This window comes from Lutjanus erythropterus, chromosome 6, assembly GCF_056507025.1.
Source record: "Lutjanus erythropterus isolate fLutEry1 chromosome 6, fLutEry1.hap2, whole genome shotgun sequence".
Taxonomy (NCBI): domain Eukaryota; kingdom Metazoa; phylum Chordata; class Actinopteri; order Lutjaniformes; family Lutjanidae; genus Lutjanus; species Lutjanus erythropterus.
Genome location: NC_139322.1, coordinates 19,431,939 through 19,450,808, shown reverse-complemented (window position 1 = coordinate 19,450,808; position 18,870 = coordinate 19,431,939). Strand labels below are relative to the sequence as shown.

General features: G+C 41.0%; 1 protein-coding gene across 1 annotated transcript in view; it reads left to right on the top strand.

Annotated features, from left to right (window-relative positions):
* Window positions 1-18,870, top strand: part of lrp1ab (low density lipoprotein receptor-related protein 1Ab) — a 124,461-nt gene that overhangs the window by 102,530 nt on the left and 3,061 nt on the right. The window contains exons 57-88 of the mRNA XM_084721038.1: window positions 75-160; window positions 257-376; window positions 1,162-1,349; window positions 1,474-1,679; window positions 5,034-5,222; window positions 5,426-5,574; window positions 5,838-5,931; window positions 6,037-6,153; window positions 6,960-7,079; window positions 7,198-7,320; window positions 7,409-7,534; window positions 8,355-8,471; window positions 9,624-9,730; window positions 9,834-9,966; window positions 10,517-10,639; window positions 10,767-10,889; window positions 10,979-11,116; window positions 11,257-11,394; window positions 11,669-11,788; window positions 11,906-12,189; window positions 12,895-13,073; window positions 13,182-13,288; window positions 13,697-13,816; window positions 13,919-14,095; window positions 14,804-14,944; window positions 15,098-15,271; window positions 16,019-16,180; window positions 16,378-16,549; window positions 16,744-16,845; window positions 17,574-17,647; window positions 17,730-17,823; window positions 18,652-18,796. Coding sequence (XP_084577164.1) covers window positions 75-160; window positions 257-376; window positions 1,162-1,349; window positions 1,474-1,679; window positions 5,034-5,222; window positions 5,426-5,574; window positions 5,838-5,931; window positions 6,037-6,153; window positions 6,960-7,079; window positions 7,198-7,320; window positions 7,409-7,534; window positions 8,355-8,471; window positions 9,624-9,730; window positions 9,834-9,966; window positions 10,517-10,639; window positions 10,767-10,889; window positions 10,979-11,116; window positions 11,257-11,394; window positions 11,669-11,788; window positions 11,906-12,189; window positions 12,895-13,073; window positions 13,182-13,288; window positions 13,697-13,816; window positions 13,919-14,095; window positions 14,804-14,944; window positions 15,098-15,271; window positions 16,019-16,180; window positions 16,378-16,549; window positions 16,744-16,845; window positions 17,574-17,647; window positions 17,730-17,823; window positions 18,652-18,796 — 4,448 coding nt within the window. The remainder of the gene's footprint in view (window positions 1-74; window positions 161-256; window positions 377-1,161; window positions 1,350-1,473; window positions 1,680-5,033; window positions 5,223-5,425; window positions 5,575-5,837; window positions 5,932-6,036; window positions 6,154-6,959; window positions 7,080-7,197; window positions 7,321-7,408; window positions 7,535-8,354; window positions 8,472-9,623; window positions 9,731-9,833; window positions 9,967-10,516; window positions 10,640-10,766; window positions 10,890-10,978; window positions 11,117-11,256; window positions 11,395-11,668; window positions 11,789-11,905; window positions 12,190-12,894; window positions 13,074-13,181; window positions 13,289-13,696; window positions 13,817-13,918; window positions 14,096-14,803; window positions 14,945-15,097; window positions 15,272-16,018; window positions 16,181-16,377; window positions 16,550-16,743; window positions 16,846-17,573; window positions 17,648-17,729; window positions 17,824-18,651; window positions 18,797-18,870) is intronic.

Below are 18,870 nucleotides of genomic sequence, written 5' to 3'. Positions count from 1 at the left end.
GCGTGTTTTGCATTTCGCTGGTTGCTCATAGCCAGTTCAGTTCCTGAAGCATGTGTTTTCTGTTTGGCGTGTAGTGGAGGAGCCCTACTTGATCTTCGCTAACCGGTACTACCTGAGAAAACTCAACCTGGATGGATCCAACTACACTCTTATAAAACAGGTGAGACACAGTTTGAGCTGCTGAAACACAACAAGGTGAAGTTGTTATTGTTGACACTCCAGACAGGTGTTGATGGGGTAACTGCCTCTGTTTCAGGGTCTGAATAATGCAGTGGCACTGGACTTCCACTACGCAGAGCAGATGATCTACTGGACAGACGTGACCACTCAGGGCAGCATGATCCGACGCATGCGTATGAACGGCAGCAACATGGAGGTCAGTGAGGAAATCAAACATCCTTTTTTTTTAAATGGAAATTTGAACAGCACATTTAAGTTGAGATAAAATGAAAAATGTCTTTTATAACCCTTTTAGATTACATCCTCACTCACGTTGTGCACCTTTTTAGCAATATATGCCACATTTTTATTAGAGCTCCAACGGTTAATAGATTATTAATCGATTGTTGAATTAATTGCCATCTGTTTTGATAATCAGTTAATAGGTGTGAGTCTTTTTTTTAAAGAAAAATAGTCACAATTCTCTGATTTCAGCTTCTTAAATGTGGCTTTTCTGGTTTCTTTACTCGTCTATGACAGTAAACTGAATATCTTTGGGTTGTGGGCAAAACAAGACTTTTGAGGATGTTGTCTTGAGTTTTAGGAAACACTGATTGACCTTTTTTTTTTTTTTACCATTTTCTGACATTTTATATACCAAACAACTAATCAATTAATCAAAAAATCAATCGACAGTTCAATCAACTATCAAAATAATTGTTAGTTGCAGCCCTAATTTATATTCTTTTATCATAATTGAATCATGTTTTCTTCCTGTAAAACAAAATATGATGTGTGCTTACAACCAACCAATACCAACTAATGTTTTAGCAACAGAGAGCTATGATTCTAGCTTGTCCTGTTTTACACTGAAATATGTTAAGATACATATGCTAGATACTTTGTTTAATCTTTAAGCATAGTATTTTCTTCTCTTTCTGAGAGCTGTGTGAGTGTCTGACTGGAAATGTTATCATTGTTTAACGCTGTGTGATCTGGCAGGTTTTGCACCGGACCTCTCTGAGTAACCCTGATGGCTTGGCAGTGGATTGGGTTGGCGGGAACTTGTACTGGTGTGACAAAGGCCGGGACACCATTGAGGTGTCAAAACTCAATGGGGCCTACCGGACTGTGCTGGTCAACAGTGGCCTGAGGGAACCCCGTGCCGTGGCCGTGGATGTACGCTATGGGTGAGAAACACAGCTTATCACTCTATATGAACACTTTGATCTGCTGTGTCTATAAGGTTTATAGATAATTTAACAACATTAGAATTCATTATCTGTAAAACTCTTTTTATCCTTTACTGGTTAGGTACCTGTACTGGTCTGACTGGGGCGACAACCCTCACATTGGGAGAATCGGGATGGACGGCACCAACAGAAGTGTCATCATAGAGGATAAGATCACGTGGCCCAACGGACTAACCCTGGACTTTATCAACGACCGTATATACTGGGCTGATGCCAGAGAGGACTACATTGAGTTTGCCAGCCTGGATGGTACCAACAGACACACAGGTAACAGACCAGTACACACTCAGACACACATACCCTGTTCTTACTGCTTTTACACAAACTTCTGTGTGACACTGTGGGACTCCAGTTTTATGTATTGGTATAAATATTGGTCTGTAGAACAAGCATCCTGTAACTATATAACACGTGTAATTAATATTTTCTCTATTTCAAACACTTTATGCTAAAGATCTGACTTCAGAAACAAATCTGATTTGCCTGCCATCTGAACAGAGTGTGTGTCATGATGCAAATGATACGAAAGACACTTTAAAATCAGATTTGATGGGGGTACCCCTATAGTTCAGTTGGTGAAGCGCGCGCCCCATGTACTGAGGCCGTTAGTCCTCTGTAGCGGCCGCTGGTTCGACTCTGTGGCCCATTTGCTGCGTGTTGTCCCCTCTCTCTACCCCCTTTCCTGTCATGTCTTCAGCTGTCATTATCACAATAAAGGCAAAAGCCCTAAAAATAATCTTTAAAAAAAAATTATATTTGACGGGACAGAGCGTGCGGGCCGAGACACATCTGTAGAAATCTGATTAGAATTGCATTTCAAACCGCCTCCAGATGCGGCTTGAATATGATTTGATAAAAATAGCGTTGTGTGGTTTCTTTGTCATCCAGGCTTTCTTAAATCAATCTGGATACGATTAGTAATGTCAAAAAACAATTTAGGCTGGCAGTCTGAATAAAGTCAGATGGCTTTAGGATCAAACGTAGCTAGTAGCTAGCTATCAAGTGAAAAGCACTATTGAAATAAAAAGTTATGGAGGCAGGAAGCTGTCAAATGCCACATAATTGCAACTTCAACTTGAAGGCACCATTTTTGATATATTTATGATTTAGTCTGGTGGAGAAGTAGGAACTTTAAGAGGTTTTTATCTTGTCCATTTAACAAGACAAATGATTTGACAAACCCACACTGATAGTGAAATAAGGAAGTGCAGAAACTGAATATTCAGCAGATTAGCTTTTCATGTGGCTAAATTTTGTAGAGTCACAGGCTAAGAGGCTAATCAGCTGTCTGAAAGAGTTTCTTCCTGACATGCATACATACACTTACTTGTTTGGGAGCCACCAAGCATAAGCAGGCAGGCCAGCATAGACAGAACGGACAGAAACCCTGAATAGGGGAGATTGTTCTGATCACAGAAGCCTCTCGCATGTATGACGTCTGCATAGCGCTCTGTTGTTTAGCATGCTCCTTACAATAGTTGATATTGTCAGCCAACCAGGCATGCTGAGGAATTCTGGGGTGCAGCAGGCGTTGGTTTTGAGCTCTACTCAACACTGTAGAGAACTATGGCATCCTGTCATTCCTTGGATGAAGAATGAACATGATGTAAAATGTGGGTGTATGGGAGCATTGTAATATGAGTGCCTGGCGAGGTTTGAGTTTTTCAGCAAAAATAACATCAACGCTCAAATTGTACAGAACCCTAATATTGAATAATGCTAAAAGTGTCAAAAGGTGTCAATAACACCAATATCATTGTTAAAAATTATAAAGAACTCCAATATAATCAATAAAATGTGTACAAAACCCCAATATCAATAATAAAAATCATAACAAACCTCAATGTCACTGCTAAAAATTGTAAAGAACCCCAGTCCCTACTTTTTGGGTGAATTAAACATCAGCAGTGTCTAGGAAGTTCTTAACTGTCCTTTGGGGCACACACACATGCACGCACACACACAGACACACACACACACATGCACGCACACACACAGACACACACACACACACACACACACACAGATTAGTAGTGTGTCTTTGTATGTTTGCAGAACCAGACTTGGCCTATTAGAGTTCAGATAATGATTGACAGAAGGGAGCTTTGTGCTAATCACACTAATATTACAGTTCTAATATTACATGATAACAACATTTTGGTTGTTTAAAGCACCTACCCTGTTATAATCAATACTTTGAGTATAGATACTTTCAGTTTGGATTATACGATCAGCCTGTTGACGAGGTGTTTCTTTTTTTGTGTGTTACATGTGTGCATCATGTGTGTGCCAATTCATGCATGTGTGATGTATTTGGATTGCTGTGTTTTACAACAGAAACTAATGGTGTGTTTCCATATCGCACCAGCCTCAAATACTGAGAGCAAACACATGAAATGAAGTATAGGAGCAGAAAAAGTGCAATTAGAGTGTAAAGCCAAATAAGGCGTAGAAGCCGTTACATAACACACAGATATAGTGGAGCCACTGTAGCTGTGCACCCCACCCTGCCTCTGTTCTGCATTAACCAAAGATTTTTGTGTTTGGGATAGAGCAACATCTCAGCAGCAAGAATAAGAAGAGTTTGATTACTAAAATCACAATAGTGTGTTGCTAATATTAGGGTTCCCATTGGTTATTGAGTTTCCAGAATATGGGAATAATGAGATAAGTTAAGTGTTTACCTGTTTCTCATATTTGTTTGACCAGACACAAACTGTTGTGTGCACAGTTCTCCTCCACTCTTGTGAACATTTCAAGTCCTTTTTTTTTTCATTCAATTATTCACAAATTACACTTGTGATCACTGAGGGGCGCTCCTCATTTATAATGACATTGAGTCCATTACAGAAGCAAACAAAACAACAATAAGAAAGAGGGATGTTAACAGGGGAAACACGTCACCACAATAAGCTAATAAAGAGCCATTAAAATGCCCCATTTAGTGAATAAAATATGATAGATAACTTTAAGATATTTAAAATATAAAAAAATGAAATACACTTTTATAAAGAAGCCCTAAAACTTGCAAATAAGTTTGATGATTCCATGGATAAATTAAAATAATTTAAGTTGAAAATAAAATACAGTTATGTGAAACACTAACAAGTAGAAATCAGTAGGTTTAAGATCAAGTTTGTGAAAGTGGAAAGCAGTTTTGACAGCTTTTTTTTAACAGCTAGAAAATATCAACAATGTATGAACAAATTGAAAAGATATATTTTTGACCACATTAATTGCATTAATTGGTTACAGCAGGGGGTTTTTTCAGGTCAAGGATCCCCACAACAGAAGCACATTGTCTTAAAGTATCTCCTCCGATTATTTTTTGTAGGTTTTCACTGTCAATAAGTAATCAAACTAGGATCACTATAAATTATAATCAATGAAATCGCCCAACCCTATTATAGTATTTCCGCTTGTTCCAACTTCCAATGAATCTGATTAAAGTTAAAATATTCTATCCATCCTTTTGGTGGGAACCCCTTGCGACCCACGCAAACACCCCTCTTGGTCCACAGACCCAAGCTTGGAAGCCAAGCTTGATTTACAGCGCCTGACCACTCATTCAATTGTCTTCTCGTTTACAGTGTGATTTAATGTTTGTCTGGTGCTTTACAGTTCTCAGCCAGGACATCCCCCACATCTTTGCTATGACTCTGTTCGAGGAGTACATCTACTGGACCGACTGGGAGACGAAGTCCATTAACAGAGCTCATAAGTCTCTGGGCACCAACAAGACCACCCTGATCAGCACCCTGCACCGGCCCATGGACATCCACATCTACCATCCATACCGCCAACCTCAGGGTAAGACAACACACTGTAGCAGGAAGAGGGTTCAGGAATTTGATTTTTAAAGAACAGCATGTATTGTGTCAGTCCTAGTGCACACAATTGTACAGCCGCTGTGTATATTTCTTGGTGTGAAACAAAATCATCCGTGTTAACTATGTATAAAAAGATGAGTTCAAAACATTAAAACATTTCCCCTTTTTGCGTCTCTTTCTCAGTGCTCAACCACCCGTGCCAGACGAACAACGGTGGGTGCAGTAACCTCTGCCTGCTCTCTCCTGGAGGAGGCTACAAGTGCGCCTGTCCCACCAACTTCTACCTGGCCAGTGATCAGCGTACCTGCATGTCCAACTGCACAGCCAGCCAGGTAAAGAGGCTGTGCAAACACCATCATCAATGTGAATGTGGCTGAATAACTACAGTTGATGTGTGGATTTTCATCTCTCCCTGTCTCGCTGTGTCTTGTTTGATGATCTGCTTATGCCTGGTGGCTGTCTATTGACAGCTGGCCAGCTGCCCAGTGCTACTGTAGTTCCTGCTTTTGTCAACAGCATTGAAACAGAGGAGGTCTGGTGTTATTCCCTATCACCACTTCAATTAATCAGTAAATTATCCCTTTTCCTGCTATAGTTTGTGTGCAAGAACGACAAGTGCATTCCTTTCTGGTGGAAATGTGACACGGAGGATGATTGCGGTGACCGGTCAGATGAGCCAGCGGATTGCCGTAAGTGTTTGAGAGGAGATAACATGTCCTGTAGCGTACATGCATGTGATTTACTTTTGATCTTGTGATCTTGACAAACTGTAATTACTTTTTATTCCATTACAGCTGAGTTCAAATGCAGGCCGGGGCAGTTTCAGTGCGGAACAGGCATCTGCACCAACCCTGCCTATATCTGTGACGGAGACAACGACTGTCAGGACAACTCAGACGAAGCCAACTGTGGTATGTCTCTCTTTTTAATCAGGGTTTCTACGGGTCCTTAAGAAGCCCAAAATCCAAAATTCTGAATTTTGGGCCTTAAAATGTCTTAAATACGATTTTGACAGGTCTTGAAAATTCTTCTTATATATTCTAAAGTTCATTAAAATATATTGCACAGTTAACCTAACTTTTATAGTTACATTAACTTTAGGCTTGTGCTTATAAAAATTGTATTGATCACGCTGTAACAACTAAAAAACAAAACCAACATGAGCTCAGATTTTCCTTCATTTCATTTGTCCTTTATTTTGACAGAATTTGTGTGAAAAAGGTCTTAAATTGGATCCATAATGGTCTTTAAAGGGTTTTAAATGTCTTAGATTTAACCTGAAGAAACTGTTAATCTATTTAATCCCCAAATTGTTATCTTACACATTTAATAATCTGTATCTTTTTATCTTGTATGCTACCATCATCACTTTACTGCTCATGAATAGTGACATCAAATCTAAAAATCTGCTGGCATCAAATCATATAAAATCAAATATATAATGTTAGTACAAGTGTAATGTCAGTATTAGTAAAGTTTTGTATTTTATTTACCTAATTCAGTTTTTATTATTTCTTATCTTATTTGATTTCTGTCGAGTTGTGCTGTTATTTGCGACTTGTGCTCTTACTTACTGTTGAGCTGGCCTGTTCATCTTGTCCCATACATCTCACTGTACTGTTGGCCTTGTGTTAACCTGCTACATATGATTTACAAAATCAGACTTGATCTTGATCTGTTGTTTTTTCCGGTTTGTCTGCCTGTAACTGCACCGCAGATATTCACGTTTGCCTGCCCAGCCAGTTCAAATGTTCCCACCCGAGTCGCTGTATCCCCGGCATCTTCCGCTGTAATGGCCAGGACAACTGTGGAGAAGGAGAGGATGAGAAGGACTGCCGTAAGTAGAATCTTTTTTCTATTTTATATATAATACAGTCCCAGTTCTGATATGCTTTTCTTTCATGTTGATGTTTAATTTCACACAGTAACTGTAAATCTGTTATTCCCTCCCATAGCTGAGGTCACATGTGCGCCCACCCAGTTCCAGTGTGCCATCACCAAACGCTGCATACCTCGTGTCTGGGTTTGTGACCGAGACAATGACTGCGTGGACGGATCTGATGAACCCGCCAACTGCAGTAAGGCTGCCATTTTATTTTGCATTTAGTCTTTTTTCTGAGTCATCCTAATCAGCACTCAACCGCCTCCAAATGGTCCCCTCTCCAGCTCAAATGACTTGTGGCGTGGACGAGTTCCGCTGCAAAGACTCTGGACGCTGCATCCCTGCTCGCTGGAAGTGTGATGGCGAGGATGACTGTGGCGATGCATCAGATGAACCAAAAGAGGAGTGTGGTAAGAATGTCATCTCTGTTCAAGATGGTGGCTACTGTTTGTCCTATTGACAGCTCACTTGAGCCAATAGAAGCTCTCATGTCAGAGTCAGAGTTGAAAGGAAGTGCCTGTACCTCTTCTCTCATGTAAAGACCAAACCAGTTTGAGCATATATATATATATATATATATATATATATAGCCAAAGAAATCCTGAAAATGATGATATGCAGGGTTTATATGAAATATGAAGCTAGAGAAAAGAAATCATGCAAATTTAGGTAGTTTGCAGTGAGTTACTTTTTGTATGAATTGCTTTCCACCACAGCACTTATTTTGATGTTTTTATATACAGAGAAGAAGGGAGAAAACATGATAATGTATTTATGCTTCAGTTCTTGTGGAGCAGTGTTCTCCAAATGGCCCTTTTTGTTAGAAAACGCCTCTACATTCTCTTAGAAAAACATTTGTAAATACTAATTTTATCAAATATTCATGTTATCAAATTTGAACTTGCGATCAGGTAAAGCTAAGTGCTATGGTCTTCTATGGTAATTCGTCACAGTTTTAGTCATCTGCATACATGTTTTTGAGGAAAAAAATTGAGTGTTACCTTTCAGAAGAGATCGAACCCATGTATCTACACCAAATGGTTCAAGAACAGCTCCTAGCTAACTTTGGGTATACCTTGAATAGGCATTTTTAGGTAATTTTACAGGATAAGGCAGAGGTTTTCAAAATTAAACGGATGCACCGAAGAGATATTTGTGGCACTTTGTGTTAGGGTTTAGTTCTTCATGTTTTTAATGTTATTAACAGTAATATTCTTGTGATTTGTACAGCTGAGAGGACGTGCGAGCCGTACCAGTTCAGATGTAAGAACAACCGCTGCGTGCCGGGCCGCTGGCAGTGTGACTATGACAACGACTGTGGGGACAACTCAGACGAAGACAAGTGCAGTGAGTGTCACTTTCAACTTGGAGACAATGCGTTCATGCTGTCAACATCTGTTGTGTCACCTCGTCCAGTGTCACTTGCACCCATGTCCATGACTTGTCCACCGGTAACATATTCACTCTGCACCTTTTAACACGTTAACTGTGAACGCTAAGCCACTTTTTCAGCTCTAACATCCGTTCACAGTCATTTCTGATGCATCTCACCTCATCTAATGTTTGTTTCATTTCATACTGTCCCGTTGGCGTGAGCCAGAGGTAAGTTACTCCACCTTCACATGTGAACCGGTCCTACATTCTGTCACTTGTCTGCTGTGTCTCTACTCTCATGCTCTTGTCGAGCTGTGATCCCCATCCACCTGTGAGAGTCTGCAAGCTGAGTTTGTATGAGTAACGTTGTTGCACTGCTCCCCTTTTGCCACTAGAGGCCACTGCATGAGACTTTTGAATGCTATTTTTGAATATAACCCCAAATATAACATGAATAAAACACTTGAATTAAATCAGTTATATTAGAAATACATTAAAATAACATTGAGATTTAATGAGCTCCTTTCAGTCTCTCACATCACCTCCTGCAGTCCTCTTCAGTGGTTGTTTCAACCCTTGTCCTGTGTTTTGTGTTGAAGGCCAAAACCACAGACATACTGTAAATATACATAGACGCCACATCGGCCTTTTTAACATGCGATAACATGGCTGCCATACTGAATAAGGCAAAACTTGTCTTTAAGCAAGTACAAGTTAGAGAACGGGGGCTGCTTCTTTTCTGGATAAAAAGCACTGAAACATTTACATTTTCCAACCGATTTGAATTTATAATTTTTATATTCAAGGGTTTGTGATCTACTTGGAGTAAGTTAGAAAACAAAGCTTCTTTTCCTACTCAGTGTGGATGAATGTAACATGACTCATTGAAATCGGTTGATGAATGTAAACGTTAAAGTGCTTTTTATCTGGAAAAACAGCAGCTTACTCGTTTCCATATATTTATGTCCTATGTACGGGCCAGACGTCCCTGAGTCCAGTGTGGTGGCAACATTAATGTATCAGCATCTACGTACATATGTCTCTGGCTAAAACGGTTAAACCTCCCTGTCAACAGTATTTACTGGTGTTGTAACTGACATGAATTTTGCCTTTCTTCTCCTGTAGTGCCTCGACAGTGTTCTGAAAGTGAGTTTGCCTGCACGAATGGCCGCTGTATTGCTGGGAGGTGGAAGTGTGACGGAGACCACGACTGTGCTGATGGATCTGATGAGGTGCAGAAACTTAATATTCGGGTGTCCTTGTGAAGAAAGTTGAATTGTATGCATTTAGCTTTCCTTTATAAACATAAAAGCTGATTCCATGATGTCTCTTCAGCATGGCTGTGATCTGAAGTGTGACAACGACCAGTTCCAGTGTAAGAACGGACACTGTATCCCCTTCCGCTGGCGGTGTGACGCCGACCCCGACTGCATGGACGGCAGTGATGAGGAAAATTGTGGTACTTCTGGTAAGTGTAAGTTTGTGTCCATATATGCTGAATTTCATTGTGTTTTCACAGCTATTCTAATTGTTTGGTTTTGTTTTTAACTATGTCTGTCTTAAAAGTCTTCCACTCCACCCCTCTCTGCCATGGACCTTTTTTTTTTCATTTTTAAGGGGAGACAAGGGATCTTTAGCAGGAGATAACAGGTCAATATTATATGATACATAGAAGTCATCTGCCTAAAGATTCATTTGAGATGTAGTTCAGCACTGTGTAAAGTTTTTTTTCTAATCATAAATTTGTAATATAAATGTATGTAAACAGGCTCAGAATGTTATAATTTAGATTTTTGGTTTTGTTAGCATTTACTACATGGATTTGGTGCAAAATCTAACCATTTTTGACCAGTCAAGACTTTGTAAAATGTTCAAAAGTCCTTTTCCTTGCCATCAAAAAACTTTTAGATTTGGAGATTTCTGTATAAACTGCATGGCAAACACTTCTCTTCGGTGTGTCAGGTTTCAAACCACACCAGAAGTAAAAATCTGTTCCTGTTTCTCCCTGTTTTCCTCAGCTGAGCGTCTCTGCCCTCTGGATGAGTTCCAGTGTAACAACACTTTGTGTAAACCTCTCGCCTGGAAGTGTGACGGGGAGGACGACTGTGGGGACAACTCCGATGAGAATCCTGAAGAGTGCAGTGAGTGCAGCCTTGTGCATCACGCACACATTGAATGCCTGTCATTTTTTCCTGGCCCATTTTCTTTTTCTCTAACCTCTTTTGTCCCATTTTTGTCCCTTGTCTTCTTTCTCTCTTCGGCTCTTAGGGAGGTTCCAGTGTCCTCCCACCAGAGCTTTCCGCTGCCAAAATGACCGTGTGTGTCTGCAAGTGTCAAAGAGGTGTGATGGCGTCAATAACTGTGGCGACAACTCGGATGAACTCAACTGCCGTAAGTTCCTGAGACGATGTGAAATCCCCTCTTGCCTCACCTTTTATTAAGGACATTGCTGACCTGTGTGTGTGTGTGCGTGTCCACAGCGACCTCTCCAGCTGTTCCCACATGTGAGAAGGATGAATTCCTGTGTGCCAATCACAGATGCATCAGCTCCACTCTGCGCTGTAACTTCTTCAACGACTGTGAGGACTACGGCTCTGATGAGATAAACTGCAAGACAGGTGCCTCATGTCAAAGCGAATTTCTTTATATTACAGCTAATCATGGATCTGAGGATTCAAGTGTTTAACATCCACAAAATCACTTCCATTGTAAATCCACTGACTTACATTTGATTTTTTTTCCATGTGATTCCTTTCAGACACCAAACTAAATGACTGCAGGAGTAACAGGACTCAGTGTGGAGATGGAGACGAGGCCCACTGTGTCACCAACGGCACAGACTCCTTCTGCTCCTGCAAACCAGGCTTCCAGAAGACAGGACACCACACCTGTGGAGGTACACGCACAAAACACTCATGCTTGGACTGATCTTATCCAGTACTTGTACTGGAGGCTCTAAACAACTGTAACTAACTCAATCTCGCAAGTTTATAGTTGACCATAAGTGCATGACGTTAATATCCAGTCAGTGGATTGGGGTGTCTCTACAAAACACTGAACTGGTTCTGACAAATAATAACTCACTTGGTTGTTTGCACCTTTGAGGCAAACAGCTGGGCTGGAATATTCTTCTCTTTAATATAATTGATCTTTGCCTCTCAATTTTTCAGATAAGAATGAGTGTCTGCAGTTCGGAGTGTGCTCCCACTTTTGCAACAACACCAAAGGCTCCTACAAATGCAGCTGCCACAAGTACTTCACCAGAATCAACGAGACCTGCAAGGCTGACAGTGAGGACCAGAGATGCATCTGTTTCATACGCTGCTTATCCTTTTTAAAACTCTGGTGATGATTGTGAATTTTAAGTTCAAAGGCCGTCCATGTGACCTCGTCTCTTCCTCTTCCAGATATGAACAGCAGTCGACAGATTCTCTACATCGCCGACGACAATGAAATACGCAGTCTGGACCCCGGCGTGCCCAACTGGCCCTATGAGCAGACCTTCCAGGGTGATGCCAGTGTGCGTATTGATGCGATGGACCTGCACATCAAGACCAACCGCATCTTCTGGACCAACTGGCACACAGGCCGCATCTCCTCCTACGAACTCCCAGGACCGTCCACATCGTCAACCTCCTCCAACTCTCACCGCAACCGGCGGCAGAGCGAGGGCCGGATCACCCACCTGCAGGTAAAGCAGGTTAAATATGTGCTACAAAAGAACTCCTACACACTGTCTGACTTGCACTATAACATTTATATGCAAAGATCCGGTACTAGACCTTCATCAGGCAAACATTTTGTGTCTAGGAGAAGCCATCTTAAATAGGGAGTGGCTGATAGCCTGCAGTTAGAAAGAAAAAAATACCAACATGCTACAATATCCAAAACAGAGGTAGAAAAATAAAGCACTGTATAATTACATTTGTAAATGTATCTCAAAATGCTTACATTGAAGGGTTAAATACTGAAAGGTTAAACCACATTCTCAATATATATATACATATTACAGGTTTATTAATATTACATTTCTCCAATATTGCAGGTTACAATTTGTAAATTAATCTACAGGGGTACATTTACATAGTAATTAAAGAAAAGTGATCATTGAATAGAAACCTATGTAACAGACACAACAAGGCTAACAGTGTGTAAAAATGTTAAATAACAAAAATGAAATTTAGCTCTACTCTATCCAGACTGCATACATTAAATCGATTAGGTCCCTATAAATAAATCCTGCAAGCACCAAAAATGGTAGAAATAAAAATGCTCATATTCAACAGGTTTCAACATTTGTGGGTGGAAAATATTTGTGAAAACACAAACTCCCCACTCATAATTCTACAAACACGCCACACAAACATCCTGTAAGTGCCTCTCTTCTTGTATCCAGATCAAAGAGCTGAAGATGCCTCGTGGTATAGCGGTGGACTGGGTCGCTGGTAACCTCTACTGGACTGACTCTGGTCGAGATGTCATCGAAGTGGCTCAGATGTCGGGCCAGCACTGCAAGACCCTCATCTCTGGCATGATAGATGAGCCGTACGCCATCGTAGTGGATCCACAGAGAGGGTAAGAAAGAGTGCTGAGCTCTTTCATGATGACTTTAGGGCAACAGTCATATAAAATATATGACTTTTGCTGTCACATGTTTTATATTAATATTGTGTTTCCCTACAGTACCATGTACTGGGCAGACTGGGGGAACCACCCTAAAATTGAGACCGCTGCCATGGACGGCACTCTGAGACAAACTCTGGTTCATGAGAACATCCAGTGGCCCACAGGTCAGTTCTGTTTTAACAGCGTATGATTTATGTTAACCCTGATTTGTCCAAGGAAAGGGAAGCTTCATGCCCAGAACAATTACAGCCTTTACAACCTTTTATTCTATCTAGGTTGCTGAGTTATTATAGAATAGTAAGTGTGTCTTTCATTGGTTTTTATTTTAATTTCATTTTTAATTTTTGTTTTCAATTCAGTTTCAGTTAGTGTCCAAAGTGGGTTTGCCCATTTTTTAATTTTATTTTAGCTAGTTTTGGAATTACGCAACATAATTTGCTATTTTTTTCCCTTAAAATCTCATTTTTATTTAAGTTAAAATATTTTTTCACACCTGTTTCTAGTTTAGTTTTAGTAAACTACGGTAACCTTGATAAGTTGTCATGTCTTTATCTGCTTCCGTTCTGTCTCAGGTTTGGCTGTGGACTACTTCAACGAGCGTCTTTACTGGGCGGATGCTAAACTCTCAGTGATTGGCAGCGTTCGTCTGGATGGCTCTGACCCTGTCATTTCTGTCTCAGGCATCAAAAACAGTTGAGCTCTTTTTACACTAAAACGTACAAAGTATCAAAGAAATCTGGCATTAGTAGAATTTTCTCTTTTAACCCATTTCTCTCTTTTTTTAATTTTTACAGAACTGCTCCATCCATTCAGCATAGACATCTTTGAGGACTACATATATGGAGTCACGTACATCAATAACGTTGTCTTCCGGGTCAACAAGTTTGGCAAAGGGCATATGGAGAATCTGACCACAGGCATCAACCATGCTACTGACATAGTCCTCTACCACCGTTACAAACAGCCAGAGAGTGAGTGCTTCACTACACTTAAGCCTCTGTCACACATAGTTCCCGGTAAATTACTGGGGTAACCTTTCAAGCACCACTAGATTTTCACTGTTCACTCATGCAGCTATATTCAGGAACCATCTTGCACCTTTTCACACATATCAGAATAGGTGGGGCAATGAACAGTTCAGCAGATGGCGGTAATGCAACCAAAAACCGGATATACATGTATGCAGCAAAAAATTTGTCTTATTATTTTCAAAGAAGTGGCAGCTGAGAAGCTGAAGTTTTCATCCCATCTCATTTTTTTTCCCATGATCTACTTGAATCAGAAACACGCATTTTAGTACATTAAAAGAGCGTTGTGGCGTATCAGATTCAAAAATCTCACAGCAGAGTCTTGTGATTGATTCGCTCAGTTCTGTCAGACAGACGTAACTCTTTACATGCTTGTCCCTGCAATGTTACTGCTTTCATTCACAACATGGATGTTCCCTGAAGTGTATTGAGCTTGGAAACTGGCAGTACAGATTTTGTTACTGAACATGTGTGTGAAAGAGGCTATATTTTATAGTGTTCTGTTGCATCCTAAAGTCATACAAGTTTTATGGAAATAAATGTATTCATCAACTGTGAGAAAATAAGGTGTTTTAAAATGTCAGTGTTTTGCATGGTATTTATAGATTTCATGCAGTTTTTCTTATCAGATGTCTCGTCTCCCTCCACCAGTGACTAACCCATGTGACAGGAAGAAGTGTGAGTGGCTGTGTCTGCTCAGCCCCAGTGGACCGGTGTGTACCTGCCCGAACAACTACGTGGCCGACAACGGCACATGCGTGGAGAGACAAGCCCCCACCCAGTCCCCATTCTGTGAGTCCACAGATACACTACACTGATGTTCACATATAGACTGTGTCCCCCGCTTTCACTTTATGAAACTCTTGGGTGGTTTTAAATATGGGGGCTTTAAATTTAGATGCCACGCACAAAATGTTGGTTCATCGTGGAACTCCTCCTCCACAGCTCCCCCCTCAGGGCCCTGCGATATTCAGTGTCAGAACGGCGGGAGCTGCTTCCTCAACGCCCGTCAGGTGGCCAAGTGTCGCTGCCAGCCGAGCTACACTGGAGAGAGATGTGAGATCAACCAGTGCAGAGACTACTGCAAGAACGGAGGCACATGCACTGCTTCTCATACAGGTGGGAGCACGACACACACACACACACACACACACACACACACACACACACACACACACACACACACACACACACACACACACACACACACACACACACACACACGCAATTACTGGATTAACATGCCCAGACTTATAATGTTTATTGCATTTTTATAAGAACATATGTATTACTAGGCCTCTATGGTGTATATTTCTATAGAATTAAAAAAAAAAAAAGAAAATTACACCAACATGAGTGGGAATACCCATCTTTTACATGAGAAAATGTTTCTAACTAGCAAATCAAGTGAAATAAACACTTAAAATAAATACATTTGATGTGAAATGATCTTTTTTTAAGTAATTTAGGCCACTCATGGTAGCTGAGTAAATATGTTTTATTTGTTCTGAAATTTATTAGTACAATTTCCACCCGTCCTTTTGATGTCTGTGAAAGCTCTCTGGAGTTTTAATTAGTAACAGAGATCACATGCCAAAAGCTGCAGCAGAGAGGGCATGAAGCAGGTGATTTCCAAATATCCCCAGCTCTCAGTCTGTGCTGGTGCTTCATTTATTGTATAATATGTAAAATGAGTGTAAGTTGCTAGTATAGGTCAATATAGGTCAAATTTAGCAAAATCTTGGAAACATGAAATTCTACATCCTGAAAGAGATGCAAGTTGTTGAGATGCAGCCTGTGTGAAAGCAATTGCAGTTGTATTCATTTATATTAGCCTGTTAATTCATATCTTCTTCTGTGTCCCAGGTGCTCCAACCTGCAGGTGTCCGAAAGGCTTCACAGGGCCGAACTGTAACCGTCACACTTGTCAAGACTACTGCCTGAATGGAGGCAACTGCTCGGTCAACACGGGCAACCAGCCAACCTGCAGCTGCCCGCCGGAGTACCAGGGCGACCGGTGCCAGTACAGTAAGTAATAACACTGTCAGATGTTGCCATGTTGTCTTTATGGAGTTTCACTTTGCTGTAGAGTGTGGTTGTTAAAACAATCTTCTTAAATATTTAGCTATATTCAGCTATTAATAATGTAAACAAACCTTTCTAACTTACAAAAGATGACACTTGTCACATATTGTCACAAAACACGCCTTCCTTCCCGTCCTCAGGTAAATGTGAAGGGTTCTGTCACAACGGTGGAACCTGCTTACAAACCTCCAACGGCACCAAACTCTGTCTGTGCCCCACTCAGTACATCGGATACCAGTGTGAGCTTGACAAATGTCAGTTCTGTGGAACGGGCAAGTGTTTGACGTCATCCTCAAGCGAGGTTTCTTGCAGGTGGGTACACAGTGGCACGTGGACTCAGAATGTGCACTAAGTAAATCAGACTTTGCAAATATTTGTTGACATTTATTTTGTTCATTATCAAGTGAGCAACGTCAGACATCAGTCTGTGCACCTTGAATCCCTAAAACATGGAGGGGAATAATCTTGACATAATGAATTAATTCTTTGTATGTTTGTGTGTGCAGCTGTCCCAACGGTCAGATCCAGCCCAGCTGCTTTACCTGTTTGGACTACTGCTCTAATGGACAATGTTCAGTTGACACACGCACTCTGCTGCCTCAGTGCAAGTAAGATATGACGCCCACCACCAACTGATCATACTCACATCGATGCACTTACTCTCTTTCAAACTCACGCGCAACAGGTACATGTCGGTTTGTTTAGTTGCATCCTGCACTGGACTGGAATGATTGAAACATTGTAGGTTAATTTATTTCCACTACAAAAATCTAAAATATACAACCAATGGAAAGAACAGTAGTTGTCATGCAGGATAGGAAGTCCTCAAGAAGATGAGTAGAAGGCAACACGAACACCATTTTCTTGGTCTCTTTTTATGATGCGTGGAATCAAACCTTCCAAAAATGCACAAAGAAGTCATTCCCAGTCACACACATCACCTCTGCACTGGTTCATTAAAATAGTGTGGATGTTTTGGTCACAAGGACCTTTCAATCATAAACATAGTGCTTCAGTGTAGCCCATAACAGCATGATCGTCCACGGCTGTGTTGAAGGTGTGTCTGTAGTCCAAAGTAAAAGCTCACTCATTTAAAAATCTCAACTAGTCAAGATATTTACCATTCACAGACCTTTTAATTACACTAAATAGAAAAATAAACGAGAAATTGTGTGTGTGTATGTCTTGATGTACAACAGTATGGTTACACGTCCTTCATGGTGGTGGATCAGAACAATGTCCAGGTCAAACGAGAAGTGAGGAACGATCAAATAAGGGAATTTGCATGTCCACATACACACACACACTCTGTAACTGTGGTTCATTGTGTGTCCAGGTGTCCTGTGGGATGGAAGGGATACAGGTGTGAAATTGCAGCAGCTCCTGTAGATTCTTCTGCTTCCAGTGGAAGTAAGTCAAACAGTTCAGACAGTCTTGTTAGTAAAACATGCACTTTGAACCTGTTTGCTCACATTTATTTGCTCACTCGCAGGTACTGCCTCCATCGTCATCCCAGTGCTTCTGCTGCTGCTGCTGGCACTGCTGGTGGTCGGTGCCATCTTGTGGTACAAGCGGAGAATGCGCGGGTGAGTTTGTTTTTAGAGACTTAATTTCCAAACTCCCATGTTTCATCTGTTCCTCTCACCTTTGCTGTAGCTTCTCTTTCTCTCTTTACCTTTTGATAACCATCTATTTCCTGTCTCCCAGGTCTCTATGGCCGGGCAAATCTCGTTCTCAGTGCTCGCGGTAACTTCACAGGGTTACATGATTCACCTGTTGACCCGCTAATCCTGTCCCCTCCCTCCCCTAATATCCAGTCAGATTGATGCTTTCTGTCAGTCCATTTGTCCATTCTGTTGGTCAGTGCAGAAATCTGTCCTTTGTCCTTGCCTGCCATCTCCTGTTTGCCTCCCACGGGGTTTCCCACCCAGCAACACAGGGATCTCTTGACTCTTATCTGAAGTAGCTTTGCTGGTGATGCGCAAACAATGGAACTGTTTCGTCCTTCTTGCGTCTCCATACCTTCCCCTGTTTACATGTTTAAATGTTAGGCTTACGCTCTGTGCTTGCATAGTTAAATATACGAACTGTGCATCTATGAAAAATGTTAACAAGCTTGCAAACAGCCGAATATTTGCAAAGTGAAAATCCAGCATTCTCCACAACAGACATGCTGCACTATATTCTCTGGGTTTGATCAAATGGCCTTTTGTCAAAAGCTCATTTGACAACCTTTAATATATGTTGTCCTGATTGTGTGGATTGTTTGTTGCTGGTTTATGCGTTACGTTTTGACGCTTTTCTAGACACTGTGAATTTTATTTAATTTAAGTTTTCTCCCAAAATAGTTCATAATCATTTTTAAATGTGGGCTTGGTTGGTTAATCAGTTCATTATTATTTGTCTGTCTGCAGTGCAAAGGGCTTCCAGCACCACCGAATGACAAATGGAGCCATGAATGTTGAGATCGGGAACCCGGCGTATAAGATCTATGAAGGAGACCCTGACGATGATGCTGGGGAGCTCCTGGATTCAGACTTTGCTTTGGATCCAGACAAGGTAAAACAGTTAACAGCACATAAAGCAACTGCTCACACAAATCACAAAATGACACATCTTCATATCTTCACGGT